This window comes from Anastrepha ludens, chromosome 2, assembly GCF_028408465.1.
Source record: "Anastrepha ludens isolate Willacy chromosome 2, idAnaLude1.1, whole genome shotgun sequence".
NCBI classification, from domain to species: Eukaryota; Metazoa; Arthropoda; class Insecta; order Diptera; family Tephritidae; genus Anastrepha; species Anastrepha ludens.
Window position 1 is genome coordinate 45,009,502 of NC_071498.1, and position 25,653 is coordinate 45,035,154.

The 25,653-nt window shown below is 38.8% G+C and overlaps 2 protein-coding genes across 5 annotated transcripts in view; one reads left to right on the forward strand and one right to left on the reverse strand.

The window, feature by feature from the left end:
- The window catches only part of LOC128869991 (cadherin-87A), a 290,958-nt gene that overhangs the window by 10,730 nt on the left and 254,575 nt on the right, over window positions 1-25,653 (reverse strand). For all 4 annotated transcript variants that reach the window (XM_054112599.1, XM_054112587.1, XM_054112591.1 and 1 more), the window contains 13 exons: window positions 22,831-22,976; window positions 22,585-22,699; window positions 22,229-22,421; window positions 18,634-18,746; window positions 15,910-17,010; window positions 15,166-15,674; window positions 13,482-13,710; window positions 10,060-10,281; window positions 9,891-9,995; window positions 4,288-4,887; window positions 3,799-4,206; window positions 3,542-3,732; window positions 3,162-3,467 (listed from right to left, as the gene is read on the reverse strand). In XM_054112599.1, coding sequence (XP_053968574.1) covers window positions 3,162-3,467; window positions 3,542-3,732; window positions 3,799-4,206; window positions 4,288-4,887; window positions 9,891-9,995; window positions 10,060-10,281; window positions 13,482-13,710; window positions 15,166-15,674; window positions 15,910-17,010; window positions 18,634-18,746; window positions 22,229-22,421; window positions 22,585-22,699; window positions 22,831-22,976 — 4,238 coding nt within the window. The remainder of the gene's footprint in view (window positions 1-3,161; window positions 3,468-3,541; window positions 3,733-3,798; window positions 4,207-4,287; window positions 4,888-9,890; window positions 9,996-10,059; window positions 10,282-13,481; window positions 13,711-15,165; window positions 15,675-15,909; window positions 17,011-18,633; window positions 18,747-22,228; window positions 22,422-22,584; window positions 22,700-22,830; window positions 22,977-25,653) is intronic.
- LOC128870009 (uncharacterized) lies at window positions 5,004-13,472 on the forward strand. Its single transcript, XM_054112607.1, has 4 exons — window positions 5,004-5,259; window positions 5,337-5,467; window positions 9,425-9,625; window positions 12,433-13,472. Exons 1-4 carry the CDS (start codon window positions 5,119-5,121, stop codon window positions 12,446-12,448), a joined length of 489 nt encoding a protein of 162 aa, XP_053968582.1. The 5' UTR covers window positions 5,004-5,118; the 3' UTR covers window positions 12,449-13,472.

A 25,653-nucleotide genomic window follows, 5' to 3' on the forward strand; every position in this document is an offset into this window, starting at 1 on the left:
CTAAGTTTTTTTGCTATGTTATATTATGTTATGGTATGTAATATTATGTCATGTAATGCTATTATTTATTTTTATTATATCATATTTGCACGATGTCACGCTTCAAATTAAAAAAAAAGATGAAAGTCGTTCTTCAAGACGTACGAGTCTATGACCTATAATAGGTACGATCTTACGACAGTCAGTTCTACCTCACCAGAAAGACACGGATTTATATTTGGTCAAGGATTCTTGCACCTGCAGCATTCTCCAAACATTTATGCGGAATGTTTATGATGTTGCAACAATAACAACAACCTGTAATACCTGCCACAAAGCATAGGTAACAAATAAGAGTTTTTAGACCTTCCTTATTGAATTTAAGTAGTCGTAAAGAGACTCTCTGAGCAAGAGTTTCACTTAGTAATTGAACCCAACAAGTTGTTCCATTTATGCTAATAAGCATTAAACTGAGATATTTCCCACTTTTGCTAGTACTTCTGTCATATACTTCTGGGGTACCGGGCAAAAAGTCTATGGTACCTGCTGCAGCCGGGTACCCCGCGTTTTGCCAGTGAGTTAGCCTTTTCGTTGCCATGTAACTGTTTATGTATGTCTGCGAAACCGCACAGCGTTAGGGTATTAATTATGAGAATCCATTTGGTTCAAACGATATTTGCAGTCTCTCATTAGTTCTGCTCTTGTTTCGCTCGAATCTAAGTTCTCTAAGAGCCTTGAGGTTTGAGCTTTAATTTGAGTCTTTATCTTTTCTTCTAAAACAATATTCACTTGGACAATTTTCAAGTCTAAAGCCCGAAATATTGGAGCGTCTGTGCGCATCACACAGTTTAGACTGAGCAACAGTGCACAGTGGTTCCGCCATAGGACATTGGATGAAAATAGTCATGTTAAAATTATGCAACAATATTTAGCTAAATGTTAGTTCATTAGTCATAGTAACTTAGAGTATAAAAGAAATTTCAACTGCACAAACAGTGAAAAGTGATAGTTAGCGTGGTCTCCGCTCCGTACTTACGCAGTTCCGGGAAGTGTTATTTTTCTAAGAATTACTGTGTTTATGACCTGTTGTACAATGGAAATTCAAGTTGAAGGTATGTAAAACATGTTGAACGTTTTCTTACCTTTTTTAATTATTATTTGATGGGTTTTCAGACCGTACGAAATACGTACTTTAAAATTTCCCATTTTTTTTTTTATAAGAAGTTTGTAAAGTTTTAACTAAGTTCGCACGAATTCGCACAAATGAAACATACATTAAAATATTCTTACATATGTCCTCTTTAAGGAAAAATAGTTTCCAGCTGCGATGACCTGCGACTGCGCTTGATATAGGGTCTAATCTGTGCCTATGTGTAGGATTTTGAAAAATGTGATTCTACCAAGATTGATAATAAAGATTTTTTTTTGTTTTAGGTGTAAATTTGAAGTGTTCATTTACGCGCATGCATATTCTGGACACGTGGTTATGTTACAATACCATTAAAAATGATGTTGATAGATGTCGCCACGTACTGAAGGACATAATTCAAGATTTACCAAACTCTGAGAATTTAACCTTAGAAGACGTTGAAAATCGTGTTTCTTGGATCTGTTCACGGATTTCTCGATACTGGAAAAAAGTGCAAAGATCAAAAACAAGGCTGATTGCCAAGTACAGTAATTGGTTAACTGAAACCGAATTATGTGTGTTGAAAAAGCGGGAGTCGGGCGAACACAGGCAGGGACACAGAAAAGATTTTGAAGATTGCAGCAAGAGGACAAAGCGTCGCAGGTTATCCGATCTAGCTAATGTTGATAGTTCCGCTATTCATGCAATACTAAGTAATTCAAAGCAATCAAATTCAAATTCTTTAGAATTCAATACGGACGAAGTTTTGTCTCTATTTAATGCGGCAAAGCTCACCAAACATCAGTATTTGTTATTAAGAGACTTTATTCATTCGAAATTGCCTAACGCTTTACCATCTTATAAAAAACTTCTTGCCGCAAAAAAACGGTGTTACCCAACAGGAATTGGCGTTACAGAATCATCTGCCGAAATTAATTTACAATGTTTGTTGGACCACACATGCTCTCGAATTCTCGAATCTCAAAAACCAGTATTGGTAAATATATCTGAATCAAATTGCACTGAGTATGAATTAGTAGGTAAATGGGGTTTCGATGGCAGCACTGGACATAGCGAATACAAGCAAAGTTTTTCTGATCCGAGAACGGAAGATGGAAGTTTAATTGTTACATCTTACGTACCCTTGAAATTAATTTGTAAATCGATTACCTCTGACCCAGATAAGATAATTTGGAAAAACCCTCGCCCATCCTCCACAAGGTTTTATATCTAGTCTATGAAAATTACCATGTAAAAAGAAATCTATGATGTCAAGAGAAGTGTTAGATTTACTGAGTTAAAAGTTTTGTATTTCTAAGTACATTAACTTTTTGGAAAGTGAATATTTTATTATTTTCATAAATAAGAATAAGTTAACTCATCCTTTCGGAATTTAATGTTTTTTTCTATTACTGTTTATAATTTAAGATTTATGCAAAACCTTAAACGGAACAAAAAAATTTTATGTAAAAAATGTGTGTACCTAATTTTCCTTTGACTTTTTATATTAATTATATATTACTTTATTATATATTATTATTATTATATCTTATATATATTCTTATTATATATATATTACTTTTTATATGTCTTAATGTTTTTTTAACAAATAAAAACATTTATCATCTTAAAAACGTACTAAAAAGTCATTTATCACGCCAAAAGTTCCTATGACCGCTCTTCCTACGCAGCGGGACCACTGTGCAGTGTGTCAAACTCGAGATGATGAATTGTTGTTGTAGTTAGCTCAAAAACAGCTTTAAACATTTCCTAGGCATTTGGGGGAATAGTTCTTGGAATAACCAGTCCTTGGGGATATAAATCTGGTTCTTTCGGTAACGTAGACCCGACTGTAGTTAAAATAATTATTGACAGAATATTTTGGTGGCGTACTAGAGAAGTTTACGACGGAACCATTCAGTAATGAATTTAGCATCCCCATATTATGTCGATTTTAAGAACGCAAAGCTCTCGATCAAGTTTATTCTTCAGTTGATAAGGAAAGAAGCATTTGCTATTCCCTATTACGCTATCGCTTCACTTTTTTACTCACCTATCCAAACTTTTGTTGGTGTAAATGTCTCCAGTAGCTTTGTCTACAACAAAAGCGTTATCCTCATTACCCAGCAGCAAATAGTAATACACATCTCTATTGTGTTTACTACGCGCCGTTGCTTGTATGCGCCCAATCCTCACGTCGCGCCCACTATTTTCTTTGATGGATATTTTGTAAGGATTTGAGGCATCAGGGAATTCGGGGCGATTTTCGTTTGCATCGACAATACTAATGCTAAGGAAACGTAATGTTTCGAAGGGTGTTGGATTGCCAGCATCGCGTGCCACCAAAATTATATCGTAGCTGCGGAGTAAAGCACAAAAAAAAGCATTAAAGAAACGGGTCTGGCAAAATTAGTTAAAGTTTCATTCACTTACTTAGCGCGTTCTTTGCGATTCAACTCTCGCTTGGTACGCAGCTCGCCCGTAACAGAATCGATTCGAAATTCTTCGGTCTCCTGTACATTCTCATTGCTCACTTGCAGATGATAGGAGATGTAACCATTCTCATCGGTGTCATTGTCTGTTGCCTTGACGGTGAGCAGCAAATAATCACGTTGTACAATATCCTAAAAACAGAAAAATGAATTAGACTTTTTTGCTTTGCAGAGAACTGCTTACACAGCTTCACTTACACCAGGTATCTCTATGGTGGCATTCGAGAGTGCCGGTATGACGAACACCGGCCGGTGCTGATTTACACCCATCACCGTGATCAACACCCGCGTTCGACTCTCCATTGTACCCGAGCCCTGAGTGTCACGTGCGACTACTTCCAGTGCGTACACACCCTTCTTGCCATTCAAGCTTTGCGCTGGATAAACAATACCGGTTTGGGCGTCGAGCCGGAAGAGACCTTGCTCATTGCCTGCTGTGATAAAGTAGCGTACATCGCCAAACAGACCCTCATCCGCATCGAGCGCTTTCACTTGCAACAATGCAGCTGGCGGATTAAATGCAGCATTCTCCGCCAATGTTGTCGTGTATTGGTTTTGTGTGAATATTGGCGCATTATCATTGACATCGAGCACATTGATGTGGATCTGCAAAAGTTGTGAATAAATATAAAGTTAAATATAAATTAATAACTACAGCACTAGTTTAATATATTTGAGTTTGCGCACCGCCGCCGTTGCCGATTTCTGCACCGTGGCTGGCGCTTTGTCTTGCGCCACAGCCGTCAATGTGATCTCACTGATCTTCTCACGGTCGAGTATTGCCGCATCGGCTACCATTATACTGCCTGTGTACGCGTCAATGCTGAAATATTTGTTATTCTCGCCAATCAGCGAATATGTCAGTTCACCAAAGGTGCCGACATCGGCGTCGAATGCCTCCACCTTGCCGGCGACAGTGCCACGTGGTGAATTCTCTGTCACATTGAAATGATACTCTGTTTGGCTAAAGTGTGGTTCATTGTCATTCAAATTGATAATATCCACAGTGACTTCAGCTGTTGATGTGAGCGATGGTACGCCGGTGTCGCTCACAGTGGCCACGAGTTTTACTTCCTTTACCGATTCATAGTCAATGCGCGAGATCGAAGTGATCACGCCCGTAGTCTTGTTGATGGCAAAATATGCATTCGGTGATATATTGTATTCGCCGATAGTGGAGTCATCATCGTAGGCCTGCAGAGTAGTCAGTACTGAGCCAATTGGTTGCTCTTCGGTCATCTGCAGTTTGATTACAGGGTTTTCGGGCGTCCATGGCGGATTGAATTTCTTGAAAATATGAGAATTTAAAAAATGGAGAATAGAAAATTAATTTTACTCACACTTAACAACACTATAAATCTTTCTCAAAGAATGTCAAAATAAAATCCTAAAACAAAATTGAATTATTTTGGTCTATTTTTTACAATAAAATATACAAAATTTACTGACTTACATTCATAAATATTTCAAAATTCAAAATCAAAGGAGTTCCGCTTAAATTATGCTTTTTCGTAACGCATGGATACGGTTGTCATATCAAAAATAGAGTCATGGGATATACCACTTGGAAAACTCAGAATCTTATTCATAAACATTTTTACTATATTATATAAAGCAGCCACATTGAATCCACGTAAACTTCGCACGGATATGAAAATAGTAAAAATCGACTTAGGCGATTGTTTTTGCAAAAAGCTTTTTCAAAATGTTTTGATGACTCCTTTTCAAATTTACAGATCTACAATGTGTTGAAAAGGTCCTGCAGTAATACAATACTATCTGAATTCTATATCTTATTTGTATCACTGGTTATTTTTGCGAAATTTCTATTTGGGTATGTGAGGCTCGCAGCAAACATTATAGCTATGTAAGTATGCAAAATTATTCGAAATAAGCTTACCCTATGATCAAAAAGTACCGGGAATGGGAATGTTTAATTTAAACGAACCAAGCACGTGGGAACCGGTCCATATTTTTTTCTTATGTTGGTAGAACTGTAAGACACACATCTGTCAGTTTTTAGCGCCAACGGATCACTAGTGTCTGTCTGTACGTCGCAAATGGCCGGAAATGTACGCAAACAATTCTTGGATTTTGCATGATGATAACGCGCCATCGCACCGAGCCCAAATTGTGCTGGATTATTTCACCAAACACCAAGTAAATACCATCGTGCCAGCCCCGTATTTACCTCGTACGACTTCTTTTTGTTTTCCAAGTTGAAGTTACCACTTCGTGGAAGGAAATTTCAGTCGATAGAGGAGATCAAAGTGAATGCGACGAAGGAGCTGAAGGCCATCCCTTCGTCGGTCTTCCAGGTGTGCATGGAGGACTGGGTTAAACGTTGACACATGTGTGTTGCTTCAGACAGGTCACATTTTGAAGGAGATAAAATAAGTTTTCCTGAAATTTAACTCTGTTTTGTTTTATTGAAACATTCCCGGTACTTTCTGAACATGTATATAGATGTATACACTTACGTACAAAATAATAGAATCGCGATCTTTTGACCAGTTCTGACTGCTTTTTTGAAATTTTCATTTTGGAAATATATAACACATTCTTTTTGTTTTAGTTTTTATAAATTTTTTATACAAATATAACTCGTTATACATGGGACAAGAACATTTGCATGAAATTTATGCAAGAAATTGGAACAGCTTTCAGCACCTTTATAAGAAATACAATCCTACGAAAAAAACTCATTCTACAATGAATATCATGGAAATCAAACTTTCAAACATTGTACAAGATTTTTAAAAATTCGAATGACTTTCATCAAAATTTCTAACTTTTTAATCAGAATTAAAAAAAATGTTTTTCGATCCTTTTTTCCCCTGATGAATGCACGACATCTTTTTGGCACGTATATCCTTTGTTAAATCTTACTCCGATTTGAGGTGTGCATCTTGATATTGTTCCACAACCACAAATGGCGGGTTTTATCCCGCCTCCGGAAGGCAGATGACCTTTCATGGCAACTCGAATATTTTTCATTGCCACCAGAGGGCTGACCGCTACTAAAAAAAAATATTTTCTGTCAGGTGTTTTATGCTCACTGGGGGTTTCGAAACTAGATTCTACCGAATCATAGCCACGCACAAACCTATTCGGCGCTGGCCGTTGCTAGAAATAGCACTAGATTGACGAGCAAATTGAGTAAAGAATGAACGTTTTATTTTTCAATAGTTGTTGTTGTTGTTGTTGTTGTAGCAGCATAAACATTCCCCATACTTACATACGGGGAATGCTGCTGGAGTGGCAATGCTTGGCCGGATATAAATCCGGTCGTTTCGGTAACGTAGAACCGACTGCTATGGAAACGATTTTTCAATAGTATTATGGGGTGCCTTACAAGTGGTTCAAATTCACGTTTCTTTTTTTTTTATCATTGATTTATGTCAAGACTGGCAGCACCTCCCCGCCAGAAAGTGTTATACGGCCACGACTCGTACAATGTTGCAAATTTATTTCCAGGGCAGTCTGTTGAATTTACTTAAAGAAGTTTCCTTCAAAATGAAATACTGTCGTTGCCGGTGCTCTAATAAATGCCATTTTCTTATCCATGAAATAAAGTGAGTTTTACCCGCAGAGCCGATAAACTATTCCTCACTCCAAAGTTGTATTTTACATCCACCTTTAAAGTTAGCTACTTAAATTTCCAAGTAACCTTTAACCTTGGAGGTTTAACAAGCTTGTAAGAGAATGGAATATTATATTGGGCTACAATATAAAGATCAATTGAGATAACGGCAGGAGTATTGCCATTGAGGTCATCTAACGATAAGCCTAGAAACCAAGATGATTAGTATCGTGCGGGTGCTGTGTACTTACATATGTTTGGTATCGACTTGTCGGATTCTATCCCGATGGCAGTGTTATACGGGTCTCTCGTGGCAACTCGAGTTTTTCGTGTACGCTGGATACCGGCTCGTGTCCGATCCATGAATGGGATCATGAGGCGAGAGCTTGTAAAGGTGTTAATTGTCTTTCATTGAAGGTCAATGATTGAAGTATTCGCCTTGACTATGTCTTTGCAAAAAAATTGCTTCTGGTAAACATTCATGGTTCCTCTCATTAGAAACATTATCCAAAGTTTGCATAAAGATTTCAGATTATTCATTCACCGGGTTCACTTCATTCAGCAATTGAGGGAAAAGGACCATCCGTTTGATTATCGCTTCTCCGTTTGATCCTTAGAACCACATCTGAGAAGCGAAGAATCCACTCGCAAATTTTGAGATGCTAATAAGTGTAGAGAATGGCAGCATGCTTTTTTGTCAAAACACCACAGAACCAAAAACAACCAACTTTTTATGAGTTGAAATTAAAATCCTCGGCTTGGACGACCTTTAGGTTTACGTAGAATGCCGTGCCCAAACTGTTGATCATATGTAACCCCTTTTCAATATTTACGTCATGAAGCCCCTTGGTGACGTCAAATTGTCGCATTGGGGAACTGATTTGACACAATTATTTTTTTTGTCGGTGAGATGGCTTGAAACATCGATGTTATATGGGCAATAGAGAAAGGATTATGTCTTTAAGATGAATATCGTTCGATCAATTTGTTCTTACAAAGTTTGGTTGACAAGACTAGACCGTAAATAAGCGAGATATTTGCTTTTTCTAATTAAGTTAGGCTAGTTAAGTGGTCCCAAGGCTCATTGTGATACCTATATTTGATTTTCATCCCCTAACAAAGTTGCTTAAACCACTTAGATATTTTTAAATAGGTAACCAGTCGCTCCGGCAGCCGCGGTGGCCGAATGGGTTGGTGCGTGACTACCATTCGGAATTCAGAGGGAACGTTGGTTCCACTCTCAGAGAAAGATCAAAATGAAGAAAACGTTTTTTCTAATAGCGGTCGCCCCTCGGCAGGCAATGGCAAACCTCCGAGTGTATTTCTGCTATGAAAAAGCTCCCCATAAAAAATATCTGCCGTTCGGAGTCGGTTTGAAACTGTAGGTCCCTCCTCTTGTGAATCAACATCAAGACGCGCACCACAAATAGGAGGAGGAACCCGGCCAAACACCCAAAAAGGGTGTACGCGCCAATTATAAATATATAAATGACTAGTCGCTCCAGTGAGACATTTCGAAAATTTTTCAGTTCTTGAAAGAAATAATCGCCAAGATATTTGGCCTGTCTTCTTTGAAGTTCAGGACATTCACAGAGGAGAGGTTGTGCCGCTTCAATTTCTTTTTCATCTCCACAACTCCTACAGAAGTCATTGTGATGTAGGGTGGCTAGGGTTCCAATAGTGCAATGACCCGTTATAGCACCCATGAGGACGCTGGTAGTTCATTTGTTGAATCTAAGCAGACATTTTATCCTTTTAAGATTCAGTCTTGGCCGGAGCGCTTTGGACACCCTGCAGCTAGTAGTCAGAGATCACCTTCTATTGGTTTCCGCGATTCCGCTCAAGTCAATCGCAGTGTACAGTTCGTATAGAGAAATGCTTATGTCCTCTACCACTCGCTGAAGGCCAAGCTGAGCTGAGAGCCTTTCCTTACCTACTCATCCGCTCTTTCATTTCCCTCCACTTCAGAGTGGCCGGAGACCCCACAATGTGTTGTGTTGTGTTGTTGGATAAGCGAGAGCGACCTCTTGCATTCTTTAACAATAAGCTACTTGTATAATGTGCCGAAGAAGTTCAGTCTTATCGCGAATTATAGTAAATGCGAATAAATTAGTTGTATAAATTACAACGAATTTCGGCATAAGGCCGGTTGATTTGATTGGTTATGATTTTTTTGTTTCTTAAAAATAAAACTTGAATTTGGACCACTTTTTAAAAGTAGTTTTCTTCTAATTTTTTTAGGTTCCCTATTTTGGCAGAAGAAGGTCGCGAGCTACTTCTACCTTCCATTTTGGCCCAAGCAGTGGAGAACATATTCTTCTGCGCATTGGATGTCATAATTGGCAGCATAACTGTTCGCTATTTTATACCATGCAAATTTCCCTTGTTCGTTATATATGTGGCGAAAAATATAATACAAGTATCCATTGGTTTATCAGTACTGTGAGTATTTGGCATAAATTTAGGAAAACAAATCCCACAACTGAAATTGTTATTTTTATTACCTCCTCTGCCCTTCGTTTAGTAACATATACATCGACCTTTACAATAATCTAAGCTACAATATAGGTTACAATGATTCGGATAGCTCACTGGAAACCACAAACAAAAATGAATTATTTTTGCAAAAAGAGAGCTTAGCGTAACAAAAAAAAAAATTCCGAAAAGTGTAAATCTGTAAAAAATGATGTTAGCGCAATTCCCTTACCGGTGGCGTTTTATTGACATCCGTAATCTGTATGTTAAGCAGTCCACGGCCCTGCTGTACAGTGGGTGCGGTGCTATCCGTTACAAGCACATTGATTCGTATGACCTGCAGAAGGTAGAACAAATAAATACAACTAAAATAAACTCTTTAGATTAGACGCTAGACTTACGGCAAAGAGTTCTCGATCCAACTGCTTGTTCACGATCACTTGTCCTTTGCGATTTATGGTAAAGTATTCTTTAAACTGTTCACTGTTTGGCACTTCTTTGCCATCTTTGTCGATGACGGTAATATCAGTGCCTGCGAATTCGAGTGCGCTGTACGTGGGCACATCGGGATCGAGTGCGACCAGAGTGTGGACTAATGTGCCAACAGGAGCATCCTCGGGAACCTAAGGGGTAAAAGCAGAGAAAAATATTAAATAAATTGTACAAATTTCACAGCTTTTGCAGTAAAAATAAATAATATTAAAAATTAAGATAAAATCGAATAATAATTGCAATAAAAGAGTCGAGAGGGCATCGGTTAGACACACTCCAGGGAGTTCGTAGTTTCGTGCAGCAAGTTGTGGCCAAGTCGGGTAATTTTTTTTAATGGTATTAAATTTTCAGAACTTTTCCATCACATTGAGAGGGACTGAATCCCTTTCTACCTAAATCCGAGAGTTTGCCGTTGTCATTTACAATTGTCATCAAATGGCATTTCCACCCAGATCGATGGTTTTTCGGTGTAGTTGGAGTCGTAAGTTTTCATTATGTGGCTTAAAATGTCACGCCAGGACGATTTTCGAATCCATCCACATAGTATATCTACTGTTACAAGACCAATATGGCATTGGACTGTGCTGGCGAATTTCGTTATGAGAAGAGCTACATAATTTTATCCCTGGACAGCAGGGGGTAAAAAGTGATTAATTGATGTAGTTGTTGTTGCAACAGTATTCTCCAAAATGGGTCAGTTTTTGACCATATAAGCTATAAATCCGCATTATTCCGGTAGCGTAGACTCGACTGTCACAGGAGATTCGCAGAGGAGACTCGTTCGCTTTGCGTAGTTTATGTACATAAGACTGCGACGAGTGTGCGCTTTTCGAGGCGCCATAAAATGACATAGATTTATTGTAAAATATTTGCAAACTATATCCATTAAGCGAGGTGAATGGGTTTGACCCCAGCAGTTCCATCAAGCCATAGCTATTGTAAAAGAATGCCAGCTTGTATTTATCAGCTTGCACGTACATGGAGGCTGAGGTCGAGCAACAGAAGAGATATTTGATCGTTTCAGACCCGCTGAGAAGTTTTCAATGGCAAATATGACAAGCTGTCGTTTATGTCGTTTCCATTGAATCCCGAGAATTTTAATGACATTTTATTATTTCAATTAAAAAACTCGGATCTTTCCTTATGCTTCGCATCAGGGTGTTATTCCGTAATTTTCTTCAGAAGGAAGCCTGTCAATGAGTTTACCTAGAAATTGTGTTACTGAGAGGAGCTCGGGCCGCCAGTCCAAATGCGTTGGAAGGTCAGTAAGTTCAATAAATGAAAGGAAATAGAGATTTATTTTACCTAGCACTATCTGACGTCTCTATACAACTATAAATACAAAATTTCCTTCGGTCCTTTGATATGTATATCACCGGATAAATAAATCAATCACTGAGAAAACATCAACTATAGACAAAATTGAGCTTCATGCGATATTAAGTTCCTCTCTAGGTTGGGAAAAAACCCACAGATTATTTTGGAAGAGTTTTGTTTACGCGGACTCTGGCCCGGAAAAACAAAGACTTTTAAAAGACACGCAGTCTTTATCAGAAAAAAGGAACCGGGATTATTCATGAAATATAAAAGATATACATTTAAAATTTTTTTACATGAAAGTATGTACAAAACTACGAGTCGCAATCACTCAATAAGCTGTGTAGTCTTCATCGTTGTAGAGTATAGCCTGACATCTTCTTTATGCTTTGAACCAGCTTTTCTGCATAGCTTGTCGACAAACAGGACTAGATTTTGCGAACTTGACGCACGAGTTGCTTTAAGGCCGGCGGGCTAATTAGATGTCCTCAATTCAGTAGTTTTCGCGAAGCGTTGTAGGATGAGAAAAAAAACAATTAGCCAAATGAAGTTTTGGGGATAGTTTAATATATATTTGAACTAAAAAAAAATTTGTGTACAATCTCCAACAATATATTGTAAGCCGAGTTATCAATAGATTCCCAGAGCGCCTTGCCACTGAAGTATCCAACTTCTGTACAAGATACAACTTGCAATTTTCATCTGAAAACAAAAAAAAAAGATTATTAATTTTGATATAATTATCTTCGATGTGAACTAAGAAAATTGGGAGAAACACGTAAAATTCGAATTTTTGGGGAAGGTAGAAAAAAAAGTGGTTTTTCAAGGAAAAAAAAAAACTCTTCAACTGGGTAAAAAAGTCGCTTAAAAAAGTTTTTGGATGTTTTTTTTAGTTCACATAGAAGAGAAAACAATACTGAAGATAACGCATTCACACTTTTTTGGTTTTTTAATTACTTTTGCAGCCGCGGCGTAAGATAATTTCTGCCCTTTCGAATGCGACAAAAAAATACCGCCTCAAAACGCTTTGAAACGTTTAGTTGCGTTTACGGGAAAGTTTCGAACGACACTAACCTCAGTTAGCACTGGCATCGTAGCCCTTGAGTGGAACTATTATGCAGCAAAAAGCAGAACGAAATACATCTTGACGTTACAAGAAAAAAAAAACGGTTATTTTCTTCTGACACAGACTGTAGTCTACTAAAGAAAGGTGGAGTTAATTGAAAATGATTAGCATATTTGCTGAAAATGTAAGCAAATTGTATTGTCGATCAATTGCATATTTTCCATGATCATCTTGATATGTCTGGGATCTGCGCAAGACAAGTGCCGAGAAGACTTGCATCACTGCAGTAAGCAGAACTAGTCGAAGCAGAAGTTTATGCAGCAGTGCATTAAAAGGTGCAGCCTCGCAAAAGGAGTTCACAGTGCATAATCGGCTGCAAAGATTATGGATACACTTATTTGGAATTTAAAAGCCTTCTTTTTGGTCGACTATTACGGAAAAGTGTCAGTAGCCGAGTGGCAAACGAACATTTCAACTCGGTTAACTCAGCTACGGTAGTACTGATATAAATTGTCGTTGATTCCCAAAATAAACAAAGAAAAAGCAAAAACAAGTTCCTAAGCCTTTGAAGTTTGGCTCTAGATTAAGCTCCTTCAGACTATTATTATACATATGCTATATACAAATATTTCCTAAAATTAAGGAGAGTCCTTCAAGGGGAAAAAATTAAGTAAATTCGGCTTATTTCGGAAGCCTAGACAACATTGTTTTTTAAGTTACAAATAAATTTTATGAGAGATTTGGAGCTAAATATTTCGAAAAAGACAAAAAATATTAAAATGTTACACCGCTTTTTCTTCATTCCGAGACTTTTTAATTTCCCGACGCATGTTTCGATATTCAAAATTCAAGCACAAAAACCTTTAATAAATAGATGTAAAAGTATATACGAGTATGTATGTATTTGAATAAATACGGAAATAAATAAATAAACTATCAGCTACTCACATCTGCATGCTGCGTGGCCGGTGTGAAATATGGATCCTTATCGTTGCTATTGTTTATGTTGACCGTAAGCATAGTTGTGCCTGATAAGCTTGGTGTACCCAAATCAGTTGCCAGCACCTCGATTTGGTAGGTATTACGTCGATCATAATCCAACTTGCGCGATACGAAAACATCACCAGTTCGTTCGTCAATACGAAAATCATTAAAGCTGCCATGTTCAATGCGGTATCTGAGGGTGAAAATTTAGTAAGGAGATTTTAGGTGATAAGCAGGAAAAATATAATTAATATTATAGGGGATTTAGCACGAGAAATAAAAGACTGGCGCGCTTTGTTAAACTCGGCCAAAATCGCGTAAGCGGTTACCGCACCAATCAAGAGAAGAAGAATTTTATAAAGGGCATCCGTTAAAAAATAACAATAGTTGGCACGTACGCTTCTTTCAGGTGTTTGACCAAGCTATTCCTCCTATTTGTGGTATGCGGCTTGATGTTGTTCCACAAATGGAGTGACCTACAGCTTTAAGCCGACTCCCTACGGCGAATGGGAGGAGCCGTGGAACGAGCACTTTTTCTATCATTTTGGTGTTTCATGCACGGAGATTCGAACCTACGCGCTGCCAAATGGTAGTCACCCACCAACTCACTCAACTACGGTGGCCGAATACCCATTAAGACCACCTATTTTGATGTTAGTGCCACTTAGTGTTATTGCTTTACAGAAGTCATATACGTACCTTGAGGTTGGCTTCATGTTGTACCATAGAGAACTACACGGAGTCGTAGGGTGGATTTTTATGGAGACATTTTGCAAAGCTCTTTGATTTTAAGCCCCACAGTGGAATTCTGTTGGCAAAAAATTATCTTACGTTCATTGAATTTCAAATATTGAATTACGTAGTATTAAAGAGAAATAGCTGACAAGTAAAATCTATAATTTTTTCCCCCAAAAGTCTTAGAAAATTTTTTAATGAAGCTACTCAGTACTCTAGGAGCACTCCTTAAATGTTTTTGCCAAGAAATTAAGAAACCATACCACTGTACTCCGAGGCAGTCCATATTTTCCTCCAAAATTTCACGTTTTTACGACTTTGCACTCGAACTTTTTGAGTCAATGGAATTTTGAGATACAGTGAAACTTCCCTTGAGCGGACACTTACTGTCAGTCAATTTTTGTCCGTCCAAGAGAAGTGTCCGGGTGTGCGTAGGTTTGAATCTCCGTGCATGCACATCAAATAATAGAAAACGTTTTTTCTTATAGCGCTCGCTCCTCGGCAGGCAATGACAAACCTCCGAATGTATTTCTGAGGCATTTCAGCTCGTCCTAAAGAACCATTTGTCTTTCGGAGTCTGCTTAAAACTGTAAGAATCTCTATTTGTGGAACAGTATTAAGACACACACCACAAATAGGAGGAAGAGCTCGACCAAATACCCAGAAAGGGACATAATAAATAAATAATAAATTAAATGAATAAACCTCAAAAACTATTGTATTTTACATATAAAATACTATAGCTGCAATGGAAGTTACTCGTAGGAGCGACTCTTTGGAATAGATATTAGTGACATTTAATACACAAAGATATCGCGAGGCCTTTAATAGACCATCCACATCAGATACGAACGCTCATAAAGTAGATGCTTTAAAATACTTAAATTTTATATAGAAAATCTTTAGCACCAACCTTATTTCTGCATTTTTGCCTGAATCTAAATCCTCTGCTTGGAGCTTCTCCACACTTGTGCCAATCTCCGAATTCTCCTCCACCACTGCAAAGTACTCTTCGGCAAGGAAACGCGGCTCGTGATTATTTACATCACGCACCGTTATATTTACACCACAATTGGTAGCGAAGACGCCATCATTTGCCTCCACGGTAAACACCAAATAGTCGCGCTTCAGGTGTGTCACATCGAGCGTCGCATTTGGACGCACAGTTATTTGACCGGAACGTTTGTCAATAGTGAAAATGCTTGCGATTTGATTATCACCAATAATGCGGTAGCTAATGTCGGAAATGGTGTCGGCATCGCGCGCCTTCACCACCAACGGCGAGTCAAATACGTGTGCACCCTCATCGACGGCGGCGCGATACAGCGGACTCTCACACACAGGCGGCGAATCATTGGCATCGGTTACTGAAATGCGCAGCGCTACTACGGATGTTTGGCCTTGACCGCCGTCATCTGTTGCCTGCAAAATGAGACGAACAAAGTGAAACCGAAATTAAATTCAAATCATACATACGAATGAGTAGAAGACAAACTTGAAACTTAAAATCGAAGTCACATAATTGCAAATGAATTTCAAATAACTACCACAAACTTGCCCGGTCTGAAACCTGAGCACTGGCAAGAACAGAAGCAATAAAAAAATATGCAATACATAACAATAGCAATAAGAACTACGCGTGTTAGCTGTCACTCACTTTGTATGACAAAAAGTACGTGGTCTCCGTTTCGTAGTCGAGGCACGTACTCGGCAACTCTGCGCCTATGTTGGTTTGGGTTGTTGTCGGAAGAGAGGAGGTGTAAGTTGTGCTAGTTGTCAACGCTGGCGACAAGTGGGATGGTATTGTTGGTACTGTTGCTACTGCTGGCGCTGTTTGTGCTGTTGCTGCTTCACTAATGACATCGTTAATGCTGCTGCGTGCTTCCGATTGTGTCACCACAGTATACTCTACCGTTGGCTCTGTGTTGATTTCCAATGCATTGAATAACGCAGCGGGCGGGTCATTATCCTCCACCGATGACGATGAGGATGCCACCAAATGACTGTAGTTATCCATATCTAAGAAAGGCAGTAGAGATGCATAATCGGCTGCTTCGGCCTGTGTGTGCAATGCGCGTCGTTGACGCCCTACTCTGTCACTTGTACCACCGGCAGCTGCATGACAATCGGCCAACGTTATTACACCCGTCTGCTCATTAACATGAAAAAGTTCTGCACCAGTGCCCGAAAGGCTATAACGTATTCCGGCATCACCATACTGCCCTGAGTCTACATCCTTTGCGGTGATGGTGGTGATATATTGACCTGGAAGCGCTGCTTCAGATATACTTGCCGAGTAGGATTCATGTTCGAAAATTGGTTTATTATCATTTGCATCCAACACTGTTATTGTGATGGTAGCAGTTGAAGATAGCTTCGGATTGGTATCCGTCTCCTCAGCAATGACAAGCACAATGAATTTACGCTGATTGGGATTCTCATAGTCGAGTGTGCCATTGCCGACGCGTATATTGACTTGTGAGAAACCGTTGACAAATTTCGGCTCCACTTCAAACACGCCAGATACATCATCCAAACGAAGTGAGAATTTCGAATTGATGCCAACATCACGATCCGTCACATTCATGTCGAGCGCAAGGGGTGTGCCCGGTGCAGTATTCTCTTGCAGTGACACTTCGTACTCTTTCTTATTGAATGTGGGCGGTGAATCGTTAACATCGCGTATGGTTACAGTCGCTTGGGCGGTAGTGCTGGTAAGCGGATCGCTACTGGCTATACCGTTAACAAGCTCGCGGGCCTGGAAAGAAAATAGCAGAAAAGAGCGCAAAGGAAAAAATTGTATATTTCGGAATTATAAAGTGAATTACTTGTATTTTAAGACTGGAAATAAAACAAAGAGATTTTTTAAGCGATTTTTGACTTTTTTTGGAAGACTAAGGAAAGGTTTAGGGAAAATCTCAACTGATTTAACACCTTAGAATATTGCTAAACAATTTTCGCATCCCAAGCGAGAGGACTGCCCTTCTATTTCCTACAGATTCTAAATTAATTACAATAGCTTTAGCTAAGAACTATAGGACAGTACAGGGGACTCAACTCGTAGGGAACGTAATGCTTGCTTAAGAAATATTTTTTGAACGCGCTCTATTCTATCAATCAAAAGTTGGCCGTAAGGTCTCCAAATGTCCTCGATTAAGATTGTTCAAGTCGAGTTGAAGCTTCTCAGCATCCGCTGAGTTCTTAAGAGATAAGACAATTTTTAAATCATTCGCGAAGAGCAAGAAATTCGAAAAGGTACAAAATTTGTTTATGTCATTGATAAAAATGACAAAAAGTAGTGGCCCTAAGATGCTCCCTTGGGGGACACCTCACGTAGCAACAAAGTGGTTCGATAAAACCTCATCGATTTTTACCACGCATCGTCTGTCCGTCAAATATAATATGACTAAAGCCATTGCAGAAAGGTGGAGTGAAAGCCCAAGTAAGCTTACTTGTTTACTAGAATCTCGTGCGACACTTTGTCAAATTCCTTAGAGAAAGAAGTCCGTGTAAACGCAATCAACTTCGCTAAAACAGCAAGATTAGTAGCTGTAAAGCAGCCAGTTACAAAACCATGTTGGTTTGGGTTAATTAAATACTTAACCGGAAAATAAATTTTGTCTTCTACAACGCTTTCAAGCAGTTTAGAGATGTTTAATAGCTTGGAAATCGGCCTATAATTACGAACATCATCTCTTTCTTCCGCTTTAAAAAAAGGTGTGATGAGTGTAAATTTCCATTCATTTAAGAAAGTGCCCATAAATAAAGATTTGTTGAAAATAACCTCAAGAGCAGTTGGCAACGCTGGACAATTCTTGAGCAAGATAACTGAAAGACCGTCAGAATTTGTATGTGACGAAGGTTTGAGAGAAAGGATCCCCTTGAAAATGTCATCAGATGAGATGTGCAAATTGTCAAAATTTAGAACTGAAGACATCCCGGATGAAAGGTGCGAAAACGCCTCAACAATCGAGACATAAATCGACATATAAAAGTCTGCAAATAAGTTAGCTGCTTTGGCAGGTATACATTTATCTTCCAACATCATCGAATCAGGTATACTCGAACTCGACCTTTTAGATTTGGCAAAATTCCAAAACGACTTAAGATAAGCTTGGATGTTCCACTCAGTATTAAATATGTATATACTTTTTGAAAAGCAGATTAGTTAAGGACTTAAATTTGTTTTGGAAATGCTTGTACTGACTTGAAACTGACTGATTACTAATTGCTTTAAATTTCTCTAGATATTATATTTATTTTTAAAATTTTTTAATTTCTTGTTTCGACTTATTACAGCGCTTCTGTTTTAAAGGAATTTTGTTATTGCATTATTAATTTAAGGTAAGAAAAATGTATTTCATATTGTTATTCAACTTACCCTAACAGTGAGTGTTATTAAGCCTGTGCTATCGGGAAGCGCCTCACGATCCAAAGGTTTAGCTGTACGCAATTCACCGCTCTTCTCATCCAGTAAAAAGTAGTCCATCGGATCTAAAAGTATAATTAAAAATGCAACGATGGTCAATCAAGATATAGATATGTAAGTACATATAATATATAAATGCAGTTACAAAAAGGAGAAATATAATTACAGAGAATTTAATTTGAAGTAAATTTATTACAAATAGCAAAACGCTGATTTGCGACTTTTTTTTGCATGTAAAGTGAGAATTTCACTATAATCCCGTAGAATGTACTAAATTTTTTGCTTTGATTGTATAAAAATTCGAATTGATCAGATGTTTTCGAAAGACTTTTAATGGCTCGGCCTTGAAATTTACTTCTTGACAAGGAAGACCTACGGGAAAATCAAATGGTAATATGGGAATTTTTTTAATTAAAACATCTAGTTGAATTAAACCTCTCCGCGTAGCGTCGAGAATGGTCGAATAATGTTACAAATCAATTTCGGTGTCTTATAGCGAGTCGAGTTCCAATATGTTACATAATCGACGTATGTACAAGAAAGTATGTAATTAAATACATAAAAAATCCAAATTTATTTTATATCGGAAGCACTGCATATCAAATTAAATCGGATACATAACACGGCCTTCTCGAATAAAAATTACTTATAGAAGTGCCATCGAGCGTTAATGCATTTATCGATACCCCGAATGCAAGTATTTTCGGTACTAATTGGCCTTTACAGAATATACCCACTAGCAAGGGTCGAGGTATATCTAAAACCTCCGCCGTACTTTTGGCCCGGCACCTGGCTGAAATGCAACTCTTCATCAAACCAAGCTCAACTTGCATTCGGATTTTAAACCACAATCTCCACAATACACTTCGAGAGGTTTTCCCACAAAATCCAAGGGTTTTTGGAAGCTACTATCCCCGCTACTGCTCCAGGCTCTGGTGGTCTGGATTGATATCCATACTTTTTCTTGTTTTTTTGTTTAAGGGGTGTTTTCAGAATCCGAAGTTTGAACTTGAAAACAAAACCAACGGATCTTTATTATGTAGAGAAGTGACAACTTTCGAGAGGTATGCCTAAAAAAAGTCAGACAATGTCGTAAACTTGATTTTTATAGCTCAACCACACAATTATCTCCATAGTGGTTTTCCACCGCAATGCGTTTGCAGTATCATAGTTCTGCAGTAATCGTTGTACCATCACCTACTGCCGCATTTAACCCAAAATCACAGCTCCACATCTCCCTAATGTTTTTCACATTTACGATTCTAACTTTGTTTCCATGACACACTCTTGGTGATTCCTTGAAGTTAACTCATTCGGCATCACGGTTACAGCTTCCTTGAAGTACTTCTCGTCGCTATGATGGGCTATCTCGAGAAGTTACTTCATCTCTGAGTGTAAGAAAAGTCGTAGGTGACGACATCGGTGCTCTAGGGCGGGATCGGCAACGTTGGATTGTCTTCTTTTTCAACAAAACTCGGACATAAAGAGTAGGGAATGGGTCTGCGCTTTGTTTGGGTACAAGATCTACAAATTTCCGGCGAGTTCAGACCATACACGGGAAATGTGTGCTCCTAGCTAGGAATCCAACATACCAATATCTAACTGTTACTAGTCACTGTCGAGCTGGCACTGTCATGATCTGGAAAAAAGCTATCAGCAACGTTTTCCGTCATAACTTGGATAACCTCGTTTTTGTTTACGGCTCTCAAGACCTCGAGACTCACTCATTTCTAATCTCCAGTAATAAGTCGACTGATTCAGTCCCTGCCATTCCTCTAAATGGTGCACAAAAAAAAATCCGCCGTAGCCGGATGGGATGGAGCATGACTATCATTTGGGAGTGCGTAGGTTCGAATCTCCGTGAAACAAAAAAATGAAAAAAAGTTGTTTCTAATAGCGGTCGCCCTTCGCCAGGCAATGGCAAACATTCGAGTGTATTTCTGCCACGAAAAAGCTCGTCATAAAAAACCATTTGCCGTTCCGAGTCGGTTTAAAACTGTAGGCCCCTACATTTGTGGAACAACATCAAGACGATCACCACAAATAGGAGTAACAGAAGTGTACGTCTCAATTATTATTATTTTTTTAACTCGTTTTCACGAGGTCACGAGGACGCATAACGAACCCTCGACGATATGTCTAAAGAGTTAGATGTTGACGGATTAGCCGTCGTTAAATGTTTGCCGGCGTTGGAAATGGCCCAGAAAGCAGGTAACTGGGTACCACACCAATTGAAGGAGAGGGATTTCGAGAGACGTTTGATTACTCTGAGATGCTTCTTGAACAGCAGAAAAGAAAAGGTTTTCTGCATCGCATCGTCACTGGCGATGAAAAATGGATGTATTATGATAACCCTAAGCGTCAAATATGTTAGAGCCTGCTAGGTGAACCAGGGAAAAAAATATTTATGCATCAAAGGTTATGTTGTGCAACTGGTGGGATCAGAATGGTGTAATCTATTATAAACTCCTTAAATCATCTAAAACCATCACTGGCGATCGTTACCGTGTGCAGCTAATGCGTTTGAATCGATCTCTCAAAGAAAAGCGGCCGGAATAGGATGGTAGACATGAAACTGATTTTGCTGCATGACCACGCCAAGCCACACGTTGCTAAATCGGTCCAGAAATATTTAGAGGGACTGAATTGGGAAATCTTGCCCACCCGCTATATTCCTTAGACGTTGCACCTTCGGACTAACATCTGTTCCGATTAATGCAGTCAGCCCTTATTGGAGAGCGGTTCACTTTTTACGAGGGCATCGCAAACTGGCTCAATGAATGGATCAAGTCAAAAGAACTCGAATTTTTCGTCAGAGGAATCCGTATGCTGCCTGAAGGATGGAGTAGAGTTGTAGCACATACTTCACATAATATCATGTATTATTTAATTGTTTAAATAATTCGTAACTTTGGCTAAGAAAGGACAGAAACTTATTGCCATAAATTCTAAACTTAAACAAAATTTAATAAATTTCAAAAAATTATCATCCAAATTTTCAATTTTTAATTTGAACCAGAATCTTTAGACAACTTCTGAGTATGCAGTTTCATGGCGCATTCATTTCTAGTATAATAAGTGTGCGTTTGAAGTCGGAAGCTTTATATGAAATTTTATTTATTTATAAAAAATTGTCAAAAATCATATGCGATTTTTGAGCCACTTCAAATTTTCAATTTATTACAGTACAATCTAATGGGCTATAAAAGTGCATGCCAAGATTTTTTCAATTCTTGAGTTATAACTAAATTTCCGGATCTGGATTGTCTCTAAGATGTATTTTTACACAGTATATGGAATGCAAACATTTATTCCAGCTTCCGCAAGGATCGAAGGGCCGCACAAATTTTATTTATAACTATTTAATAAATGCAAAGATGACTTCATTATTCGTTTCTGGTAATGGCGAAATTGTGCTTGCATCTTGTGTTAATGCACGCACATACATACATACATACGTTGTTAATCGCCTTTTCAGCGCTCAATAATTTATCAGATAATTGCGTAAGAAGCCACCTCCATTAATCAACTTAATTATTGCACTTACTCGTTAACAAATCGTAAACGATTTTCCTCGGCTCGCCTGTATCGCCATCGCGCGCCTGCACCTTCAGCACCAGCGTGCCAATGGGACTATCCTCGTCGATGACCGCCGACAAGGAGCCCTGAAATACAGGCGGCTTATCTTGTACATCCTTAACGCGTACTTCGAAATTCGTTTGTGATTTATGTACGCCATCCTAAAGAGGGTGAAAGGAAACAAGACCAAAAAAGAAAAAAGGACACGTTGGTAAGTAAGAAAGAAAAGTAAAGTAAAAATTGTTAAACGCTTAATTGCACATTAAAAAGTCGCCAATTGGCAGTACCACCCCCACTACTACCAATTATATTGTAAATGCTTACCGTTGCTTCAATTTGAAAGTGATAAATCATGCGCTGATTATAATTCAGCGTATCATTCAGCACCACGGCCGCCTTCAGCACGGTCGGCTCACGCGATAATGGTTCCAAGCGGAATCTGTGTGGGTGTAGAACAACAAGGCGTACATACATAAGTAGTTGTTAAAATTTATGAAATGTAAACAAGACATTCAGAAATTAAATAAAATATTTGTGCGTATGTATGTTTGTTTGTATGTATGCACTTACTTGTTGCACGCCTCCGGACTTTGCTCTTGTGGCAGACATTTTAAGTCGAGACTCTCGCCGATAGTATCGCGGTCTGTTACCAGTATTTGGTTGAAAATTGTTGTGCCAACGGAGGCATCTTCATTGACATCTGTTTCATATGGTGTCTAGACGGAGAGGAGAAGACATATTTGAATAAAATAAATAAATAAATAATTGGCGCGCACACTTCTGTTAGATGTTTGACCAAGCTCCTCCTCCTACATATGGCATGCGTCTTGATGTTGTTCCACAAATGGAGGGACCTACAGTTTTAAACGGACTCTGAACAGCAAATGGTTTTTATGAGGAACTTTTTATGGCAGAAATACTCTCGGAGGTTTGCCATTGCCTGCCGAGGGGCGACCGTTATTAGAGGAAATTTTTTCTATAATTTGCTGTTTCATGAACGGAGATACAAACCTACGCACTCGCGAATAGTAGTCACGCACTAACCCATTCGGCTATACGGGCGCCGAAAAAAATTAATGAGATTTATATTAAATGTCGAAGATTTTAATTATAAGTACAAACTGTATGTATTAAAAAAAATGTATTTAAGTTAGGTCTTGCCGGGCGGCTTATAAAAATAGTTTACCGAATGACCCCAGACATCCATTATGATGACATAGAAAATGTTTTCTGTTTCTACCTCTACAGGTCCTTAAAACAACTCGATCTTTTGACGGATCCAATCACCCATTGCTGTAAGACTGTACCCCAACTGTTTAGGTCCTTGAAGGAGAGGTCCCCTGCAAACTGAAGTACATTCTTTGAAACGCGAGGCATTCGTGTAGGAAGTGACTAATGGTATCCCTTTCTTCCTCATATCTACAGTTCCTACGAAAATAGGTATGCTGTGATCCGTAACTTCCGGCCATATCAGTATTCCAGTATCCTGAAAGAGTTTTTCTGTGAAATGTAAACTGTAATTTCGAAGCTTGGAGTGTTTGAGAGAAAGATTCTGCGCAAGATTTTTGGACCTTTGCACGTTGGCAACGGCGAATATCGTAGGCGATGGAACGATGAGCTTTACGACGACATAGACATAGCACAGCGAATAAAGATCCAGCGGCTACGTTGGCTGAGTCATGTCGTCCGAATGGATACAAACGCTCCGGCTTCACTTGGTGTGTCCAACTGGCGCCGGTTAGCACGAGAAAGAAACGAACTCGACCAAAATCGCGTAAGCGGTTATCGCGCCAATTAAGAAGAAGAATTCGAAAGTACGGTTTACAGATGGATCAAGTCTGAGAATGAACAAACGGGAGCCGGTATGAAGTTTAGACAGTTAAGTCTCGAAATATTCCATGTCCAAATGCATGAAAATGTGTATACTTCCTCTCTCCAGCTACTTCTATGATAAAATATGAAGCCATATAATAATGATGCTGGCGGGGCTATAGAAAAGTACCTCTCTTATAAAAAAGTGCGTACAATTGTTGGCGTATGCCGATGATATTAACATCATTGTTCTTAACAACCGAGCTGTTAGTTCTGCCTTATGCAAACTGGATAAAGAAAGAAAGCGAATGGGTCTGGTGGTGATTGAGGACAAAACGAAGTATCTCCTATCATCAAACAAACAGTCGGCGCACTCGTGTATAGGCACCCACGTCACTGTTGACAGTTATGATTTCGAGGTTGTAAAAGACTTCGTATGCTTAGGAACCAGCATTAACACCTATAATAATGTCGGCCTAGAAATCCAACGTAAAATCTCTCGTGCCAACAAGTGCTACTTTGGACTAAGTCGGCAACTGAGTAGTAAAGTCCTCTCTCGACGAACAAAACTAACACTTTATAAGGCTTTCATCAGTCCCGTCCTGTCGTATGGTGCAAAAGTGTGGACAATGACATCATCCAATGAGGCGTCACTTGGAGTGTTCGAGAGAAAGATTCTGCGCAAGATTTTTGGACCTTTGCACGTTGGAGACGGCGAGTATCGTAGGCGGTGGAACAATGAGCTTTATGACGACATAGACAAAGCGGCTTCGTTGGCTAGGTCATGTCGTCCGAATGGATACAAATGCACAGTGGTGGTAGCACAGGAAGAAGAGTGTCTCTTCTGCGTTGGAAAGAAGTTTGAAGTCCTTTGAAGCAGTGAAATAGAAAGCGACATACGTCCTGAAGGAGCTGACAGAAGAATACTTCTGGCAATGGAAGATTCGCACGGAGCGTTGCAGGAAAAGAGAAGGGGTCGATGTAGAAAGTGATACTATCTTAAATAAATATGAAATCAAAGTAAAATCATACACCAGTCTCATTTTTGAATAACCACATCTCGTTTACGAAATATTTATTTATTTACCTGGACCTCGGCCAAACACCTAAGAGAGGTGATGTGAAATAAATTTATTTATTTATTTATTCATCAATTAAAGTATAACTTAAATAGATTACTAATATTAAAGCTTAAATATAATTTATGGTAAACAATACTGTGAGATACATTAGTCACAATTCAAAAAGTGTATCTCCAGATTAAGTCTTGATTTGAAAGTCTCTCGTGAGTTAGAGAATATATCCAAATGTTTGCATAATTGGTTAGACTGTCTTATACAACGTGTGAGCGGTTCATTTCGACTAAAATTGGTCTTGTGATAAGGTAAATGGAACATATTGCTGAGTCTTAGGTTACGAGTGGGACAATTAAAGAGTATTAGCTCCAGCAAGAAGTGACATTTGATATGATTCGTAACTATGTCTCTTATAAACATTACCGATGAAGTTTTTCTCCGCATTTCTAAAGTTGGCAGTGCTAACAAAAGACATCTACTTTTATATGCAGGCAAACTGCAAGGC